We start from the raw sequence: 22,272 nt of genomic DNA, 5'->3' as shown, positions 1-22,272 counted from the left end.
ATTCCCAATACATCAAAAACAGTTAAATACTCTTATACATTATAGGATTTAATATTTATTACCCACCCACACCCCTCCATGTCAAATATCTTACTTTGGGAAAACGTTATTACTCATTACAAAAATCTGTTAATGGTCCCCAAATCTTCTGAAATTTACCAAAATATCCTCTTTGTGTTGCTATTGTGCACTCCATTTTATATATATGACACACAGAATTCCATCAGAAACTGTTAATCTGCTATGATTTTTCCAATTGAATGTAATCTGTTGAATGGCAACTCCAGTCAATATAAATAAAAGTTTGTTATTATTTGACAAAATCTGACTCTTCGCTCTCATTGACATGCCAAATAAAATAGTATCAATATGTCAAGGCTACCGGATTCTCTAACATCCTATTGACTTGAGGCCAAATTGATTTCCAAAATACTAATATAAATGGACAATAGAATAAAAGGTGATCTAATGTCCCAGCCTCAAGATGACAGTGCCAACATCTATTAGACTTAGAGCTATCTAGTTTTTGTAAACGAACAGGGGTCCAAAAAGCTCTATGCAAAAGGAAGAACCAAGTTTGTCTCATAGATGCAGACACTGTACATCTCATCCTCCAAGACCAAATTCATGGCCAATGAGACGCATTAATTTGATGCTTAATCTCAATGCTCCAAATGTCCCGAAGACCAGTTTTTGGTTTTTTATTCACAAATCCAGATATTAATTTATACCACTGTGCAGCCTGGTGCCTCATGAAATCTACCTGAAAGCATAAGAATTCCAAACTATATTGATTATTAAGAGTTTTCCATTCAGGGAACCCCGCCTAAATGGCCTGCTTCAACTATAACCATCTAAAACTTTGTAATTTGTTGAGATCAAATTTATGTTGCAATTGTGAAAACTCAAGCAGCTTACCATTAGATATTACATCTTCCAATGTACGTATTCCTGCCAACATCCAATGCTTCCAGATAATTTTAAAACATCTGAGTACTATTAGAATGAGGAAGTTGGAAGCCCCCTTCACGAGTCACTGGTTATATAAAAACCACTCTTTAGATCAACTTAGATATGTGGTATTGATAAAAGTGCAATCACCACAAGGGGGAATTTGTCTCTGTTAGTGTATAAAGAACAAAACCTAATCTTCATCTTAAAAGGCTCACAAAATAATTATAAATCTACCCCATTATCCATCCTTTAGGTCCCTTGGACTGACCACCACATAATCACCTTCAAACTACAAATTAAGAGCAAAAAAACAACAGAAAATCCTTCATCACAAAAATCAACCACACTCGACCCAAAGTCAGTAAACCTTCACGGTTTGTCCCTTGGCTTCACGCTTTGTTCCTGGGGAAACGGCACACTTACAGCTAAAGATAACGTCCGCAGTCTAGGAGTGATCCTGGATTCAAATCTATTACTCTCAAATCATGTATCAAATGTAGTGTCTTCATCCTTCTACTACCTCCGTCAACTGAAATGCATCCGTCCTTACTTTCCAGAAACCGATTTTGCCCAACTACTATCCTGCTTAGACTATTGCAATGCACTGCTAGTGGGCTTACCCACAAAAACCCTCTCCCGCCTCCAAGGTGTACAAAATGCAGCCATTCATCTCCTGAAAAACCTAGGCTTTTGAGACCATATCACCCCACTTACATCAATGCATTGGTTACCTAGACAAAAATTCTGCACCTTTAAAGCCTTTGTCCTAGCCTTCAAGACCTTCCATGAGCAGACACCGAACTACATGACATCAAAACTACAAATTTACATCCCAAACAGACCACTGAGATCTCAAACAGAGAGACGGTTCACACTACCACCTGGTCATTCACTCAAAACTGAAACAGCCTACATACGCTCTTATTCACAGTTTATACCCAGATTCTGGCACATCATCCGCACATCCATTAGATCGCTAGACAATCTATGGAACTTCAGGAAGGCTGTGAAAACCTTCCTTTTCACAAATCCTCCTTAATGTCCAATGCTCCAAAATGACCAACGCTACTCACGGGACCTAAACTGCCAATCACTAATCATGTACTCGCTTACAACATTAAAACTTTAGTACAATTGTTATATTCTATTAGTACAGTGAATGCTGTCCTAAATCTATACTATGCCATGTAATATCTTCTATGAATGCCACAAATTCTTCTACACTATGTCTTCCAAAAATGTCTTTCAATAATTTTGTCCTTCTATACTGTGAATGTACCTTTGTAACCCGTTCTGGGCTCCTTTGGGAGGACGGGCTAAATAAATGAATAAATAAATAAATAATCTTTGAATAGAATACGATAGTTCCTCACAGGTTGAATCATAAGATAGAATGACCAATAGTGTAAGGAGAGCATTTATATCATTATGCAAGCATGAGAGTTTCTATATAACGCAAGTGAAGAATCCCTATGGTTGGACAGTTCAAAAGTAGGCATCTTCCAGATGCTTTCAGATGAGGAATGCTATTAATGGAAAACACAACTGGTACGCCTACATATACATATTTCTAAATAATTTTATTTACTTCTGAATTTTAAAGTTTGAGGATCATGTAGATTGTTTTATACTTGCAGTTATGAAGTCAGCAAACTTATGAAGAAGCTAACGTGTGATGAATTTAATATTCCTCCTGAAGAAGTGAATGAGAAACTCAGCAGGAGTCAGGGAGTTTTAAACATCATTGGACACATTACTACATCGTCTTAGAGACAAATAAAGATTTAGAAATCTTTTGAGATTTGGAATTACCACACATTTTTTCACTTGTTTTTTTGACTTTCAAGTTAGATTATGATTTTGAATTTTGGTTTTTTTTTAAACATTGAGTTTTATTTTTCATGACTGAATGGTGCATGTTGATTGTGACTGTGTTGCACCTAAAACCACCATTGAGCTCTGTTGAATGAAAACATTGTCAAGCGGGACACCATATTGATGTCTGTAAATAAGAACATCCAAACAAGTTAACTATGATCATCAGAGCTATTACTGCTGTGGTTTTGTAATGGGTTAGAGAATAACAGCTTGCTTGACAAATTATTGGTTTTAAGATCAAGATATTCAGAGGATAATTGTATCAATGAATGAGGAACTCAGTGTTGCTGTGATGGTTCCCAGCATCTTTGGTCTTTTCACTATGACTTTATAGGTGGAACACTGAGCACACTATATATTTATATAAAATAAATTTTTAATAATTTTGATAGGTGATTGTTTAACAGATTGTAATATAATTGAAGAATAATAGAGTGCCATTTTATTATAAAGTCCTTTTAATTGTATAGTACAAAAAGATGATCAGAAAGCCTGGAGTTATTAGTCCTCTTCAGGTAGATGGGCAGGGCTCTGCATACATCCAGCTTGCACAAAAGTTTATCCTGTTGGCCGAACCTATAGGCTGAAAGGTGGGCAGACAAAGTTCCTGATTAACATAGAAGGCAGAGATCACCTTCGGAAAAAAGGAAGGAATTGTGTGAAGTGAAACACAGGACTCTGTGAAACTGAGAAATGGTTCCCTGCAGGAGAGGGCCTGCAATTCCAAGATCCTTCTTGCTGAGACTATGACAACCAAAAACACTGTCTTGACTGTAAGGCCTAGCAGGGTAGCCTCTGATAAAGGCTCATAAGGAGCACGGGCCAGGCCCTTCAAGACCACATTGAGATCCCAAGATGGAAACAATATGTGAAATGAGGGTCTCAGCATGAGAGCCCCCCTCAAAAGTGACATCTGGGTGAAAAGCCAGAGACTGAAGGCCGCTCCAAGTCCGAAAGCACGAGAAAATTGTTATCTGCACTTTGAGGGATGAAACTACAAGGCCCTCTTTGAGACCAGCTTGCAAGAAGGAAAGGATCACTGGCATGGGAACCCTCTCTGGCTCTACCTGCTCCTTAGCACATCATAACTGAAAGGTCTTTCAGATCTTAGCATAAGCTACAATCGTTGCAGGCTTCTTAGCCCTAAGAAGATTCACAACCATAATCTCCAAATAGCCTTTCCAAATCAAGGCCATGTACTCAAGAGCCATGCCCATCAGCATTCTGGCTTCTCCATCAGAACTGGGACTTGACTGAGAAGGCCGGATAAACAGGCAGCTTCAGGGGTCTAGGCCAGATGAACAGACAGCTTTAGGGGTCTGTCTCTACAGACGCACCAGATCCATGTACCAAGGCCTTCGGGGCCAGTCCATAGCCTCCAGGATCACCAGACCCCGACTGTGGATGATCTGATCTACCATGGTCCACAGTGGAAATACATAGCAAAGCAGATCTGCGGGACATGGCTGGATTAGGGCATCCAACCCTGTGCTTCCCCACTTGACTCTACGACCATAGAAGATGACTGCTTTTGCATTCTTGGACAAGACCATGAGATCCATGCCCAGCTTGCCCCAAGTCTGAACTATGAGAGAAAATGCCTTTTGAGACAGAGACTACTCTCTGGGATCCAGAGTCTGCCGGCTGAGAAAATTGGCCTGGATGTTCTATACTCCTGCCACTTGGGCTGCAGAGAGAGCTTATAAGTAAAGGTCTGCCCACTGGAATAACATCCGAGCTTCCAGGTGAAGAACAGTGCTTCTGGTGCCACTCTGACTGTTTACGTGAGAAACCGCTATGGCGCTGTCCAAAAACACCCTGACTGCTTTCCTTGTCATGAAAGACTGCAACTGAAGCAAGGCCAACTGAATGGCTCTCAGTTCCAGATGACTGATGACAACTTGCATTCCAACGAGGCCCACTTGCCCTGCTGAGGCTGTGTTCGATTGTGAGAGTCACCCATGAATCAATTCTGAGAGCCATGCCTCTCACCAAGTTTTCCCTTTGAAGCCACCAACACAGGCTACGCTTCACCTCTGCCATCTAGGAGAGCTTCATCTGTAGAGGTTGATGCTGCGGAGACCATCTGGACAGAAGGGAGTGCTGGAGAGTACGAATGTGCGCTCTCACCCAAGGCACCACTTCCAAGGAGGCTGTCCTCGAGCTCAGCACCTCCAGATCTGCCAGAAGGGCAAAGATGCGAGGATATGCATCCTGAGCTTCTGTTTGCGTGGCTTGGGAAGAAAAATGCAGCCCTACACTGTGTCAAAATGGACTCCCAGATTCTCAAAACACTGAGTCAGCTGAAGATGACTTTTTTGGAAGTTGATTATCCAGCCCAGGTCCTGCAAGAGGTTCAACAAAACAACAAAAAGATTGTGGAACAGAAGATCAGATGTACCAGTTTGTAGTTTAATAAGTGTCTGTGAGAGATTCCTGGCTGGGTTTTTCAGGAACCCTGCACATTCACCCAATCAGCACACATAAACCACTTTAGAAGGTGTGATTGAGACATCTACCTGAGCCTTATTCTCTCAATGGCTCAGGAAAGGCAAAGATGCACTTTTAAGTTTTATATTTCATGTCTAGTGTAGTAGCCTGTACATTTTAAGCAGTTAGCCATATCACATTCAGTCCAGCAACCTCAGCTTTTGGTCAGTTTCCCCCAGTTCTCTCAGGTTTAAAGCACCACATGTCTGGTTCCTACTTCACTTGTTAAATAGACCAAACAGAAGAACATTTAGGAGAAAGAAACCCCTTTTCTCCAGCAACAGTCTCAACTGGCTTCAGCTCAGCTGCCACAACCCAAACACAGGACAGTCACCTTTAAACCAGCAGGTTCAGTTTACAGAGGTCTTGGATTAGAAGTTTACCTCTCTAGTGTTTTCCTGGATGGGTTCGTGGCTAGTTTTCTCATTCCAGTCCTCTCCAGGGCTTGAATGCAGCCATGGATAGGGAAGGTTTCTCTCCTTCGGGATCCTCTAACTCTGGGACCTTCCTCCAATGATTCTTCTCTGTGGCAGATAAACACCTCTCTGCTGAACCCCGCTCCCTGAGTCAACAGGATTTCCTTGTTAAGGTAGCTCAGCACTGAGCTGTAAAGATCAGTGCGATCTGGGACATGTAGTCCACTCAGTCTTGGGCTGGCAGCCCCTGTTGTATGATGATGAAATGGTAGCATTAGAGGAAGATAAATAACCCCTTACTTTTTCACACCGTCCAAATAACTTAAAAACAATAATCTTAAAAACAATCCACAAAGGGTGTATACAGTCACAAGTGACTCACAGGATAGAAATCAAATAATGTACAAAATAAAAATGACCCAACAAAGGCTGTTTTTCAGCAAAATAAAAATGCCTTCCTCTAGTCTAGGGCCTTACATGGTACTTAGCTGTCTTAAATATAAAAACATTAAAGTCACAAAAAATCCAAGTAATTAAGAGGCTATAAACAAGCAGCACAGCTCACAAGACTACATGACACTTTTTTTGTGACTTTTATGTTTTTATATTTAAGACAGCTAAGTACCATATAAGACAGACCCCTGAGGAAGGCATTTTTATTTTGCTGAAACACAGCCTGTGTCTATGTCGAGCATCTTTATCCCTGTGTCCCTGTCCTCTGTGTGTCCAGCATCAGCCCCCAAAGTCTGCCAGCTCCCTGTCCTTATGCTCCTCCATGTCCAGCATATTTATTCAGGGTCCCTATTGTATCACCTCCCCCAACCACCACCACTTGGTTCAGCATTTTTTCTATCCTCTCCCCAAATAGTCCAGCATCTCTGTCTCTCTCATTTCTACCCCATCTCTTATGATCCTGTGGGTCCAGGATCTCTCTTCCCTCCATCTCCTGCAGTCTAGCATCTCTCTTTTATGCTCCGTCCATGTTGAAGCATCTCTCTCCCGTCCCTCCCCCTTGTGGTCAGGCATATCTCTTGACCCCCCCCCCCCACCATGGGTTCAATGTTTATCCCTCTTTCTTCTTCTATATCCCTTGCCTGTGATCCTTTAAACCTGACTTTGCTTGCAACAGCAGTAATTAATATACACTGTCTGCAGTCAACAGGGGGCCTTCTCTATGTTACCTATATGTATTAAACACTTCTATTGCTGGCAGAGCTAAGTTTATCTAATCTAATAACATCCAGAGTTTTTTTTACTACTTGATCATACTGGTCCTAAACAGTTTACAGTTAATAAAATCCATAAGTAAACAAGTTAAGTTTAAAGGAACACAGGTGGGAGGTGAAGGGTGGGGTGGGAAGGCAAAAAAGGGAGAGATGTTGGGATGGAGAAATGCTGGGCCCATGGGTGGGGATGAGTAAACAATACAAAGAGAAGTACTGTGGTGCTGTAAACTTTACAAAAAATAATCAAATCAAATCAACCACCAGATGATGTGGTGGTGCAGCTGGAGATTCGCTGAATCTCTTGAACGTCTTGACTGCATACCACTGGCTTGGTGAGAGATATACTGCACTTTCTAGACACCAGTCAGCTGATTTGAAATTGGAAGATCCCTGCCTTTGTCTGTGTGCCTGCCAATGGGGCAAATATAGCATGCCTTGCATGTTAATGTGTCTATTGCAGTACTACAGATCAACAGAAAATTTGATGCTATAAGTTACGATCAGAGACATCTTTCTTACCATAGTGAGGAATTATGGCCCAGGCCATGGCAGAGGCGTAAATCCCTCCAATCATCCAGAACATGCACAACCAACTCAAGTGTTCACCTCGTTTTTCTCGTGCAAGGACTTCAGAAAAGTAGGAGAACACAGTGGGAATTGCTCCTCCAATTCTGCAGAAAGAATTAAGGTATGTATCAGGCTACATAGTAATAACGGATGCAGGTTTAAGGATCATCAAACCAGGGTCAGCCCAAAGGTATCTGATACTATAAGCAAACCTTCAGTCATGTGGCCTTCCAAGAAGTGGCTCAAGGCCCTACCCCTTTATAGTCTATTTTTCTCCATTCCTCCTCTTTCTCTATCCCGCATGTTCATCATCTCCCCTTCCCTTCCCAACTATCCATGTGTCCAGCATCTCTCCTTCCCTTTTCTAATCCCCCAGCCAGAATCTTCCCTTCCTTTCTTACTCCCCCAACTGTCCAACTTCTTTCCTTCCCCACCCTCCATTGGCCCAGGTACAAAATGAGTATTTGTATATAATATGTAAATTGTTTTGATTGTAACCACAGAAAGGTGATATTTCAAATCCCATCCCTTTTCCCCCACCCAAGGCATCCAACATCTTCTTTTTCCCATCCCCCTGACATCCTGTTGCCATCCTACCTCCAACCTCCCCTTGAGCCACAGCTGTCATTAAGAAGAAACTCATTGCAGTGGTGGAATTTTGGCACTGCACACACTCTCTCACTAGAGTCAAAGTTGGTTTAAAAACTCACTTTTTGGGTCTTGGTCCTGAATTTGCAGTTTGGCACCCTGACAGCTGTGCTCCCCTTCCCTCCTTTTGTTTTTATCTTCTCTTTCTTTCTCCCCTTCTTTCCTGCATGATAACTTGTAGGCCCATTTCCTTTCTCTAATTTATACATTTTATTTTGAACACCGCCTTGACTGTTCTATTAAAAAGGCAATATATAAAGTTCAATAAACATTAAACTCGGGGACTACCATATCTTACCCTTTCCAATACAAACTTCTTGTCGAAGGGGGTGGGATTGGCAGGCCTTTAGTGTGTGTGCGAGTGCTTAAAGGCTCACTGCTATACTGACAATGGTTTGCTGCTGTTGCTACCCTGCCCTTGTCTTGCCAGCTGTGCTGCCCCCAAAGTCTGCCACCCTAGTTGACAGCCAACCCTTCACCAAGCAATACTGAATAATGTTTAGACAGATGTTTATTGGATAAACAAGGTGAAATTCCCACTCCCCATAGTACTCCTCCATCTCTCCCCTTGACTGCCTTGAATCATAGAAACATAGAAGATGACGGCAGAAAAGGGCTACAGCCCATCAAGTCTGCCCACTCTGCTTACCCACCCCCTGTCTATGCCATAATGACCCAATTTCCTTATCTTGACCCTCGTAGGGATCCTGCGCTCTTTTATGCATTTCCTCATTTGGGGGCTCCTCAGATGCACACATTTATATATTTCATTCCACTGGAAAAGGAACCCAGCAATAGCATCTCATTGTGAAAACAATGGATCATTTTTTACTCTGAAAGAACCTCTAGCTGGAAAATAAACACCAAAATTTACAATGTATAAATACCTAAAAATAGGAGCCCTATTTATGTAACAAATCATAGCACAGTGCAGGAATGCAATGTATGATGTGATGTGAAGACACGATAAGAAGCTAAATTCTATCTGTCCAATATTCAGTGTTATTTAATAATAATAATAATCATAATTTTATTTTTTTGTATACCGCTATACCAGAAGTTCAAAGCTTAACTGGCCAGGAATGGCTCCATGCCAGTTAAACAGCACTAAGCACACTAAGGGCCCGATTCTGCACACTGCGCCTAACTTTAGGCATGGTTTAGACGTCTCCCACGCGCATGTCGCGCTCAGCATCACTTAGGCGTCAGATTCGCATCTCCAATAATATTTTCCCTTCAGGAGGTACTGACTGGGAGTTGAACTGGGAACATCAGTGTAGAAGGGTGTAACTTTAAGCTGTGAACCACATTGGAAGCTACAAAATAATTGTAAAATTAGGTGCACTATAAGGAATAGCTGTTTGAGCGTTGTTTGGGCTTCAGAAAGACGTTAGTCGGATAGATGCTATTTAGGTAGCCCTGTATGTCATCCATTGAGCTTTGTTTGGACTTTAGATAGACATTTCTCTGAATGGGATTTAGGCAGATTTTGGACGTTTCCAAAGTGATCTTCTAAATACAGTTAAGGGATTTTATTCTGTGATTCAGCCAGCACATAAATAGGACACATCCATACAAGCATATTGAATTTAAAAGTTACTCATTTCCTAGCTAAAGAAGCAATGTTATTAACTAATTACAGCACATGAAAATCACAGCTTTAGGTTTCTTGCTCCAAATAACACTTTCTTTCTCACTAAACATTGCTGCAATCAGCTCATTCTTCAAAGCAAAGAAACTAAACTAAACCTTAAGTTTGTATACCGCATCATCTCCACAGAAGTAGAGCTTGACATAACTTCATTTGGCAAAGCTAAAAACAGAATAAAACACATAACAGACCTGAATGTGGCTTCTAGTTCATTGCAAATGGAGCACTCAAAGCACGCCTAAACGGCTGCAGTTAAGCATATCTTAAGCTGTCAATGTAGGAAACCTCTCCCCTGACTGAAAAAGCCATTTCTGGCTCACCAAGTTAAGGCACCTTGTGGCACCTTGTTCATCCTCTCCAGTTGTCATATAATGCCATTTTCTTAAATATTATGCTGTTTGCAGGCTGTGAGGCAGTTGACATGCCAGCCCATGCCCCTCCTTGAAACATAGCACAGCTACCCTGTTTGCCACCCCCTAAGGGCTACCCCACTTCTCTCCTTTGCAGCCTGGGTCTCATGGAACACTAGATAAGACAAAGGTCAATGTGACGAACTAGCTGAAGTGGTGCTTATTAAGGAAACACTAATGCCCGGATACTACTCAATGTATCTGAATGGGGCCTAGTCTTCCTATTGTAAATAAGCACAAGGTCAAAAATAGTTTAAGATTTTTATTGTAGAATGTTTAGAATCATTGCACAGTCTAGGAAAGCAGCATGCAAGTGTAACATCAGGCAACTGCAGTTCGATGAGATGGATGACAGGTATGCAGAGTAAGCCTAGGTCCAACTTTGGTTGAATTGTTAAGGTCCCATAATCTTCTCCTGGTAGGAGAAGGCAGGCTGTAGAAAAAGGAAGATGGATTGAGACAAATTAAGAGTATATTGGTGAGTTTTAGGCTCTCTTTTACAAAGATGCGCTAAATTGACGCATACGCTAACTGCTAACGCATCCATAGGATAACAAGCACACGCTAATGGTGACCTAAACAGCACCAATGTAAGCGCGTGGTAAATGTTAACGCGTGCATGTTATCCTATGGACGCATTAGCGGTTAATGCATGTGTTGATTTAGTGCACCCTTCAAAAAGAGAGCCTAAAACTCACCAAATTACCATTTTCTCAGAAAATCATCATGAAGTACACCCTTGTGAAGGAAAAAAGTGTGAAACATGGTGTAGTTATTACAGTGCAGATAGTAAGCAAAATTTGCAGTCAAGTAAAGGATATTTAGCGTAATCAAACAAAGGTTGCAATACATCATTCCCACCTATTCTTTCTGTTTTGGTATTTAAGCTGCTGGCAATAACTCTTTGCCCAGGTGCAAGCTGGTGTGCTGAACCCAGTTTTAACAGACCTGCTCTGGCCTCTGGGAAACACAAGGGGAGTCATTAGCCACTCTGGGGACCTGAAATCAGGAGAAAAGGGGGAAAATATTAGAAAGACATCTGTGGCAAAAGTAAAAAGCAAAAGTTGTGGGAGAATATGTCACAGCACAGTCTGAAAATAACACCTAGAATGAACAGAAGCACTGTTGGACTCCTAAAAAGAAGAGGCAGCTGCATCTGAACCCTTTTTATAATAAGGATGCCTAACAATTAGACACCCTTCACACACATGAGCAATAGTTATCCCACTGACAATAGTTATCAAATGAGTTCTTACACTGAATATGACTCTAAAAAGACTTACCTTTAGCTCTATGAGTAAAAGCACTGCTTCCATCTTCCCAACATCATAGGTTCCACATATTCATGTAACTTGCAGATCAATTTTCCTGGCACCAAAGCTTCAAACAGCATGGGTGTTTTTTCAGTAAACACACCTGGAACCAATTTTTATCATCACTAATTCTCACACCTGCTAATGGCCCTGTGGAATGGAGAGAGTTGTGGCAGATATCAGGGGGACAAAAAGTTAAAGGAGAATCACCATAAGCAATAACACAGAATGGAAGTCCAAAAGAAGAAATCAGTTCTGCCTGAGCTTTTTTGTAATAAAGACACCTAAGTAGCTAGCAATATATCATTCTCACCTGGATTTGGTATCTGAGCTGCTAGCAAGGAGTTCCTTGCATAGGTGCAGCATAGTCACTTGGAAAGATGAAAAATGTTAGAAAGACATCAATTGCAAATTACTATAGCTGCTAATGGTCCTATTGAATGGAGAGAGTTGTGGCAGATATAGGAAAGAAAAAGTTAAAAGATAATCAGGAAAGGTGATATCTCAGAAATCTGCATAAGCAATAACGCAGAATGGGAGTCCTAAAAGAGAAAACTCTGCTCTGATGGACCTTCTTATACTAAGCATGCTTAAGTGGCATCTGACGTCATATGTACCGTTAGGACTTCCCTCCAGAAAACGTTCAAACTGATTGGATGTGCTTTGGGTGTGCTTTGGCCAAACACACCTGTATTGACTTTTAATCATTTCTTTCACTTCTCAAAGGTTTGACAAGAAGCCATTCATCATCTGCTTAGTCTGAAGAGGCTCCTGTTACCAAATTCTATAAGGAATTCCCTCTGTAGCTCTATGCTTCAGAGTACTGCTTTTATCTTCCAAACGTCAGGGGTTCAAGTCCTAAGTATGGTTATCAAAAATGCAATATTCATTTTTCTACCAGAAAACCTTCAAACTGTTTGGGCGTTCTTTGGCCATTCCTTTACTTAAACATATTTGGGTTGAGCTTTAAAATAATCTGCAGCAATTCTCAGATATCTAAAGCAGCCTGTTCTCTCATCCTAAACCCCCTCCCCCACCCCAACACACACTCCTCAGTCATGAAACCACACCCTCAATTTTAAAGCCAAGCTGAATTTACCAATAATAATGTCCTTCAACACCTGTCCAAGCCCTTTGAAGTTTTAGTAAACTCTTAAACCTGTTGCCCTGTGCGCATATTGCATAAAAAGAAATACTTTCCTACCACAATGGCTTATAGTTGAGAGCAAATGAATGTATCTGATGTACAATGTTGACCTCATTGTGAGATCATCAAGATGCATGCAGGATTTCAATGACGGCTGGAGTCAAATAGACTATAGTACCACATACATGCACTAGTGCATACTGCAGCTTAGTTAAAGGACCCTTATATTTCTTGCCTTTCTTACTGTAATGCCTATGCGACCAATGGAAGAAGAGACTGAACAGAGACCTGGAATGAAAGAAAGGGAAAGGTAGGTATTTCATCTACTATGAACCTACAAGTGTCTCACAGGCATTACAGAACAGGCAACAAACAGTTCCTATTATAGATAATAGGAGATATACCACAACTTTATTTTCTTCTCATGGAATTATTTCTCAGCCTTCTCATGGTATTATTACTCAGCAATAATGTTTACAACCCACTGGCCACACTTTGTTGTGGCAAAAGCTACGTTTAAAGAGGCTTTTGTGTTTTCCATGCAGCATATCATGGCACTCAGATTATTAAAACTGCTTCACCAGTTCCTGCATCATGCACAACCAGCTTAATGCTACTTGTCAAATATTTTTCTCCCTTCCAAATCTTACATCATTCAGCACTAAGGACTGTTGCCTGAATCCACAGTGCTTCTGCTAAAGATATTTTATAGAATAATAGCCTCTAACTGACATCACCAGCAGTCAGGAAGCCTGGTGTCCTTTGAGTGAACTCTATAGAAAGCCTTTTCAGAAAGAGACAGAAAGGGATTGGGACTTGTATACTGCCTTTTTGTGGTTTTACAACCACACTCAAAGCTGTTTACAAGCATTTTCCCTATCTGTCTCAGTGGGCTCACTATCTAATGAACTTGGGGTAGTGGAGGATTTAGGGCTAGATTTTCAAAAACTGTATAAAAAAACTAATGGGCTGCTATCGCTGCCGTTATAGAAGCAATTTTTAAAAAGCAAGTCATTCTCCAAAAAACACTCATGCAAATGAGGTTGGCGGAGAGCAGTGAAGACTCGCTAAATTTGCATGTGCCCATCGCTGGTTATAGAGATGAGCACATGCATAAAATAAATGAAAAAACCCAAACCCACAACCAACCAACCAACACCCCCCCTCCCCGTCCCACAGTGGGAGAGATGCCCAATCTTTCCCATTGCCAACCAACACATCCCCCCAACTCCCCTTAGAAGTGGGAGAGATGCCCAATCTCTCCTGCCACCAACCAACACCCTCTCAACTCCACTCAGCAGTGGGAGAGTTGCCCACGCTCTCTCGCTGCCACACAACACCGCCCCCCCCCCCGATGCCTCTGACGATCCCCCCTCTCCCGCTTACCTTATTTTCAGATGGCTGGCCGGAGGGATGCCTATTCCCTCTGGCCAGCTGGTCTGCCTCTTCAAAATGGCAGGCCTTCCCCTACCCGGTGCATCCTGGGATACACCGGAGAGGTACCTGAGGCTCTGACTGGCCTAGATTAAGGCCCCTCCTATGGGTGGGGCCTTATACGTCTGGGCCAATCAGAGCTTTAGGCCCCTTCCCAGATGCATCTGGGGAGGGGCCTGAGGCTTTGATTGGGCCAGGTTGTTTAAGCCTTATGCATCTGGGCCAATCATTTGGAGAGGATGCACCGGAGAGGGACAGGCCTGCCATTTTAAAGAGGCGGGCCAGCTGGCTGGAGGGAGTAGGCATCCTTCCGGCCAGCCATCTGAAAATAAGGCAAGTTGGAGAGGGTGTGGGTCATCAGAGGAACGGGAGGTTTTCATGGCAGCGGTAAAGCGTAGGCAACTCTCCCGCTGCCGAGGGGAGTTGGGGGGTGTTGGTTGGCGGTAGGAGAAATTGGACATCTCTCCCACTGCGGGGGGTGGGGGAGGTGTGCCAAGGGGAATTGGAGGGGTGTTGGTTGGTGGCAAGAGACACTGGGCATCTCTCCTGCTGCTGGGTGGGAGGGTGTCGATTAGGCGGAAGAGTTTGGGCATCTCTCCCGCTGCTGGGGAGGTGTGTCGGTTGGTGGCAGGAGAGACTGGGCATCTCTCCCGCTGCCAAAGGGGGCAATACTACATACATTCAAGAAGTATGCTTTTACTATTCCTACTAAAAAATAAAATAGACGACAGTTTGATTCTTCATGTAATTTTTTATTTTTTTCATTAGCCACAGTCAAAACACATGCCGCAAGATGCACTTTTAACAGTGCTGTCACTGCACCAGTCGCTGATTTTTGTTGCCAAAAGCCAACGCTGCTCTTGGAGAATGGGTCAGCAATTTTTAAGAATCAACTGGAGTGCTCATTTCATTACTGAAGAGCCCATTTGCATGGCATTGTCGGAGACTTCTAGAAAGCTCACTAAAGACCCAGATTAGCCGTTTTCATAATCCGCCACTAAATTGCATGCAGGCTAAACCGTTTGGAAACCAGTTTAGCGACCATGTTAAAGTTTTGAGAATCTGGGCCTAAGTGACTTCAAGAATTTTCCCTATCTGTCCCAGTGAGTTCACTATCTAATGGACTTGGAGCAGTGGAGGATTAAGGCCCAGATTCACTAAAGATAGCTGTTGGCCGATTCTCTGGATGATTTTGAAACAGCAGTGGGGGGAGTACCAGTTCTCACCCATACAATGGTCAGACTTCAACAATCTATATAATAAATACAGCCATGCAGCCTGTGACCTCAATCTTTGCCCCCATACCTACTGAAAACCTCAAGTACATTATTCCGTTCCCTGCTTCTACGATGGATACAATCTTTACTATTAGAGGGTCAATTCCCACAAGAACTCAGCAAAGTCATCATAACTCCGATATTAAAAGACACCAAAGGAGTAACGGACCAACCATCCAACAACAGACCTGTAGCGTCAATCCCTCTGTATGTCAAGCTGATGGAAGGCCTCGTAGTCAAAACCTTAACCTCGTACCTAGACAAACACAATCTACTCCACCTCACACAGTCAGGCTTCAGAGCCAACCACAGCACGGAGACCCTACTAGGAACACTAATGGACACTGCCAGACAATACCTCTGTACAGGCAAGAAAATCCTGCTCATACAACTAGACCTTTCTGCAGCCTTCGACCTGGTTGATCACGGCATTCTCATACAAACTCTAGACTCCACTGGAATCTCAGACAAGGTACTTTCATGGTTCAAAGGCTTCCTACAATCCAGAACCTACAGTGTTAAAATGAAGCAAAAAAAATCAGAACCCTGGTTCAACCCCTGCAGAGTACCCCCGGGATCACCCCTGTCACCTACACTATTCAATATATACATAGCCTCCCTCAGCTTCTACCTAGACAAACATGGCATACAGCTATGCAGATGACATCACTATCCTCCTCCCCTTCGACCACCCAGAACCCGCCATGACAAGCACAATACACAGAACTCTCGAAACAGTAGCAACATGGATGACAGAGCACAAATTAAACGTAACCCTGACAAAACAAACTTCATTCTCCTAGAAAACAATAAAACTCCTACCTTAACACTCTAGTAATAAACTCGATCTCATACCCTTTTCAACCCACACTAAAACTTCTGGGAGTACTAATTGACAGAGGCTGCACCATGCAACCACAGATCAAAAAGGTAATAAAAGCATCATTTGTGACCATGAGAAATCTAAGACAAATCCGAAAATTCTTTGACAGGAAACAATTCCTACTGTTGGTACAATCCCTTATCCTTGGACTAATAGACTACTGCAACATACTTTACCTCTCATGTACAGCGACCATGATAAAACAATTACAAAATACAGCCCTAAAACTCATCTTCTCATTGAAAAAATATGACCACATCACAGAAGCATACCATGACTCTCACTGGCTCCCAATACAGGCAAGAGTACACTTCAAATTCTACTGCCTACTATTCAAAGCCATTAACGGAGAAAGCCCAACCTACTGGAATAACTGACTAACTCAATCCTCCTCATCCAGGCACAGGAGAACCCACTCACTTTTCACACACACACAATCCAAAAATGTCAAACAAAAAAAACTATATGACAACCTAATAGCCACCAAAGCAGCTAAACTGGACAGACAAATCACCATTCTGTTGTCATCGACCACAGACTACAAAACCTTCAAGAAAGATACTAAAACCCTACTCTTCAAAAAATACATAAAATCTATCTAACATGACCAGTTCCTACCTAAACCCACTTCTAATTACCCAACTAATGCTAAAATGCTTCTATTTACCCATCACGTACCACCTTAAGATCTCAACAACTCTTTGGTAATTCTTATTACCCAACATTTATCACCTCAAGATAATGACAACTCTTTGGTAATTCTTATGTAACTCTTATGACATCTCATGCTATTTCTGTAAATTTTTATGTATACTTTTATGTAATCTCTGAAAACTTTTATGTAATCCACCTTGAACCGCAAGGTATTGGTGGAATAGAAATCACTAATGTAATGTAATGTAATGCATTATTTTCCCCTTCTAATGTCACTGAAGTGGGAGCTTTCCCAAATCTTCACTCTTGAAGTTAAAGGCTTTTAGGGACATTTTCAAAATACAAAAACGTCCAAAAAAAAACCCATCTAAATTATCACCTGGACATTTTTCTTGGCAAAATGTCCAAGTAGTGATTTTCAAAACAAATATTTTAGATGTCTTACATGACTTATTCCCACCAGGGTGGGCTAGTGAACCATACAGAGGAGGAGCCAGACCCATAAGCCACTCTGACCACATTTATGGTGAAAGTATGAGCCCACCAAAACCCTACTATATAGGTACAACCTGCAGCCATAAGGGCTATTGGGGTGGTAGACAGATGGGCATAGTAGGTTTTGGGGGAGATTTGGACAGCTCAGCATAAATTATAAGGGATATATGGAGAGATGTATATCTGGCACCCTTTATGTTAAGTTCACAGCAGTGCCCTCTAAGATGCCCCATGCTCTGAGGGTATGTCTAGGTGACCAGTCCATTACAATGGTGGCCCCTGCTATGTCTAAATGGTGCTGATTTAGACGTTTCTAACTTGAATGTTTTTATGGTTGAAAATGGCGAAAAAAGCTAGACATTCTGGCGGCCAAGATGTCTAAGTAGGTGATTTAAAAAAAAATATTTGGATGTTCCTTTCAAAAATGCACTTTTATTTTTTGCCTCTGAGTTTGGATGTCTTGATGGAAACAGCCAAAGTCAGACCTATATGTCCTATCGAAAATGGCCCTCCATGTATGTTAACACTTCTACCACAATTTAGTACACATTGCAGTTGTAAAAAAACACATTGGGGTCCTTTTATCAAGTTGCGGTAGGGGGTTTAACGCGCGTTAAACCGCCTGCCACGCTAGCCGCTAACGCCCGCATTGAGCAGGCGTTAGTTGTTTAGCTGGCCGTGGGGGTTAGTGCGTGATGAAATATCCGACGCGCTAACCCTGCTAGCGCAGCTTGATAAAAGGACCCCATAGAGGGGCATTTTCAAAATGATGTCCAAATCAGAGTTTGGATGTTTTGCGGAACACGCACATTAATCCAGTATTGAAGATAACCATTTTCAAAACAAAAAAAATCTATCTTTTTGCTTTGAAAATGGCCATTTCTCAAGATGTGCTTGTCCTTAGTAACTATCTTTTTGAACCATTTTTGAAAAATGCACAAAACAAGCCACTGGAATGTAGGAGGGCCCAACATGTTTAGTAGACTGGCCACAAAGACAACCCAGCAGAGCAGTGGAGCACCATAGAGGGCACTGCAGTGAACTTCACATAAAAAGGCCCAGGTACACATCTCACCATAATCCCCTTGTATTGTATGGTGAGCTGTACACCACTCCAATAGATCTTATGCCTGCAGGTGTCACCTTTATTTAGGTACAGTGGATTTTAGAAGGCTCATATATTATACCATAACCGTAGCAGTTAAAATGGGGTATGGCCTGGGCCCGAGTCAAAAATTCATAATACTCTACCTCCTTCCAAAGATGTGGAGTGAAATATTGTTCCATCATTTAAAAAGTAGTGAAAAAGACCTCAGTAAGTGATGTGCATAAGCTACAAAATCCAACAGGCACACTTCAATCATTGGTCAAAGAAAAAAGCTCCACTTAACCTCTGATAGCCCAACAATAGACCCACAAAACTTTGGAAATATATATATAAAAAAACAGTCTCTCTTTAAGTAAATACAAATGCAGGAGAGAATTATCAAGAAACTTCTCACATATATTGGGGGCACCCCAAAAAAACAGTACTTAGGTAGTTGTCTTCTCTCAACCCAGCAGGCTTTCTGTTAGCATGACACAGCTCCAAGAAAACACTCCAAATTCTTTAGTTCATTCATATTTGCAGGTTTTTCATCAGTATATCATTACTCTGGTAAGGTGCTCCCAACTGCTCATTGTCTATCTTCAGCCACTTTAAGCAACCAACTTTCCTACATATTCGATTCCCAACAGGCGTACCTTGTTTCGCTTCTTGAGTCATCTGGGGAAATTACAGAGAGAATTTTTAAAAATTGCTGTTACAATCTGGCGGTTTTGTTCCGCCACTGTGTCTTTTATTCCATGGCATATGATATTACTCCAAATTGCGGCTTCTAGACAATCAAAAACAATAAAAAATAAAGGCGCTAAAGACAAAACATAAAAACTGCTTTACAAAAGTGAATTACAAAAAATCTTCCCACTCAATAGATGAATTTAATCCCTTTGGTGAGATGGTTTGCAGATTAAAAATTCATCGCTGATCTCGTCTTCTTAGTTGGTTCCTGATGTCACCACGGCGTTCAGTCACCACCATCTGCTCAAGCACCACACATTTAAACGAGAAGAAAACATGTTCCTTCTCCACACAATGCTCAATTAATGGCTCCATCATTTTCTTAGATGTCCCACAGTGCTGGTGTTTAATTAATCTTGTCTTTAATTGTCTCGAAGTCTGTCATATATACGCCAATTGATATGGACAGATCAATGCATAAATTACTTTACAAGAATTACATGAAGTAAATGATTTCAACTGAATACTCTTGTGTATGTTCACATCATAAAATTCAGAAGTTTCCAACATATGAGGACAGACTGAACAATGTCCACAACTACTGTGCTTATCCGGAACCTCCCTCTCTGGACCCTCTTTCATCCATTCAGCAGTGGGGCACAACGGATCTTTTAAATTAGTATTACGCTTGTAGGAAAAAAGAATAGTAGAGTCTCTCAATGCTGGATGTACCATCAGTGTGTGCAAATATTTCTTCATAATTCGTACAACCTCAGGCATATGTCAATTAAATTTCAACATGCATGACAAAATATCAATATCTTATTTCCTTTTTTTTCCATGAAATTTTATCTTCTTTCTCTAGTTTTTCTTGTAGCAAATATTCTCTACAATTTTACCAAGCTCTTGTAGCTGCACCCTTCACCAGGTAGGACAACCCCCGTCTTCAAATCTACGCTTCAAAGTTTCTGACTTCTGTTGATATTCATATCCAGAAGAACAAATACAATATCTCAGAAACTGCAAAAATGGGATATTCTTCCTAGAATGTCCCGGGTGCATGCTAGTAGATTATTGCGGTCCTTAGGTTTATTATACCATGGGGGGGAGGGGGTAGAAGGGTGTCAGTGATCACTGGGGGAGTGTGTGTGTGGGAGGGGCTCATGCCTTCATCTCTCCAGTGGTCATCTGGTTAGTTTGAGCACATTTTTGGCACTTAAATTCGTTTTTAAAACAGGTCTGGTTCCAAACATCCAAATTGTGCTCTGGACATTTTCTAAAATGTTTAATCATTGAAGAAAAATGTCCAAATTATAATCCTGCCCTAGTCAGTTTTTTCAAAGTGTAGTGCCCTCTCTATACCCATCTTAATATTAAACCGTACCATGCAGTGATCACTGGATGCCAGATAATCACCCACTGTAACATCAGAAACACTTTCCCTGTTTGTAAGCACTAAGTCCAGTATGACCCTATCCTGTGTGGGTTCCATTACCAACTGCTGGAACAGTTCTCCTTGTAGAGAATCAAGAATCTCCTTACTTCTAGAAGACCCCACAACAGGGATACCCCAATCAACATCCGGCATGTTAAAATCACCTATTAGCAAGACTTCCCCTTTTCTAGATATACTGTATTCTGAATGTCTACTATTAAATCTCTATCTACTTCTTCCATCTGTGAAGGAGGTCTGTATATCATACCAATGTAAATATATTCATCATTCCCTCTTTCCAAATTGATCCACAGTTCCTCTTCCTTGCCCTACAGATCCTGCAATTGTGTGGCTTTAATAAGATCTTTAACATATAACGCTACTCCCCCTCCTTTTCTTCCTACTTCTTTCCTGAACAGATTATAGCCCGGTATAACTACATCCCAGTCATGGTTCTCTGTAAACCATGTCTCTGTGATCGCAACTATATCCAACTCCTCTTTTTCCATCACAGCTTCTAGTTCCAGAATCTTGTTTCCCATACTTTGAGCATTAGTATATACTGCTTTACAGACATTGCCCCATTTTCCCATCCGTGTAGAGGTATTAAGTGATTTATTTACCTGAGGGCTTCTACTCACCCAGGAGCTTTGATCACACTGCCCCATCATTTCTAGTTTAAAGCTCTCTTTAGTTGATTAGCCAGCCTGCTGGCAAAGACATTTCTTCCCTTCTTTGATAGATGTATACCATCCCTACTCAGCAGCCCTTGGAAGATCATCCCATGGTCCAGTAAGCCAAAACGCTCTCGACGACACCATCCATGTAGCCATGCATTCATCTCCACGATGCAAGCTTCTCTGCCATGGCCTTTACCCTTGACAATTGGTCACATCACAGGGACTGAGTTTTGGGTTCTTAGGAATGGGAGTTAAGATAATTCTTCCTCCTGATTTGGGGAAAAGGCCAGTTTTTAGGTGATACTGTCATTGGGTTATTTTTCCTATGGTTGTCAGGGTGGCTGGCTGTTTGATCAGGTTAGGTGGGCAGGTTTTGAGGCTGCAGTATGCTTTTGGAGTATTGTAGGAGAATTTGTTTTATGTCTTTGAATATAATCTCATCAAAATCATTCCAATATCTGTCTGCTAGCATTTCCATAGGTGGTTTTGTTATATTGGGCCTAGCTGGATTGGTGGGGGTAACTGGTCTCGTGTAGATTGGATCTTTGTTTTAAAATAGTTGGCAAGTTCTGGGGCAGTTGGAATAGAGTAACTGTCGCCATTTGTGATCTTGTTCATGTTGGTCATAGTATCTAATATTGAAAACAGTTTGTTGATTTTAAGATTATCTTCTGTGCTGATCTGTTTAAAGTAGTACTCTTTCTTCTTTTGTGTCAATAATGATTTATATTCTAGTATTTTCTGGCACCACTTAGTCTTGCTTTCTGGGGACGGATGTTTACACAAGTAGCACTCAGCCTGTCGGCAAGATCTTTAGCACAGAGTCAAACCACTTCTCTGATGATCTTTGGATTCTTTTGTTGCATTTGAGTGGGGCTAGTTTGTTTAGGATTTGTTCGTTGATCGTTTTCCAATGGTCCAGGAAGTCTTGGTC

The 22,272-nt window shown here is 41.6% G+C and overlaps 1 protein-coding gene across 1 annotated transcript in view; it reads right to left on the bottom strand.

Annotated features, from left to right (window-relative positions):
• The window catches only part of SV2C (synaptic vesicle glycoprotein 2C), a 139,591-nt gene that overhangs the window by 66,689 nt on the left and 50,630 nt on the right, over positions 1 to 22,272 (bottom strand). The window contains exon 3 of the mRNA XM_033929201.1: positions 7,484 to 7,635. Coding sequence (XP_033785092.1) covers positions 7,484 to 7,635 — 152 coding nt within the window. The remainder of the gene's footprint in view (positions 1 to 7,483; positions 7,636 to 22,272) is intronic.

This window comes from Geotrypetes seraphini, chromosome 1 (genome assembly GCF_902459505.1).
Source record: "Geotrypetes seraphini chromosome 1, aGeoSer1.1, whole genome shotgun sequence".
Taxonomy (NCBI): domain Eukaryota; kingdom Metazoa; phylum Chordata; class Amphibia; order Gymnophiona; family Dermophiidae; genus Geotrypetes; species Geotrypetes seraphini.
The sequence above is the reverse complement of the archived record's forward strand: the minus strand, read 5'-3'. Positions and strand labels throughout refer to the sequence as shown.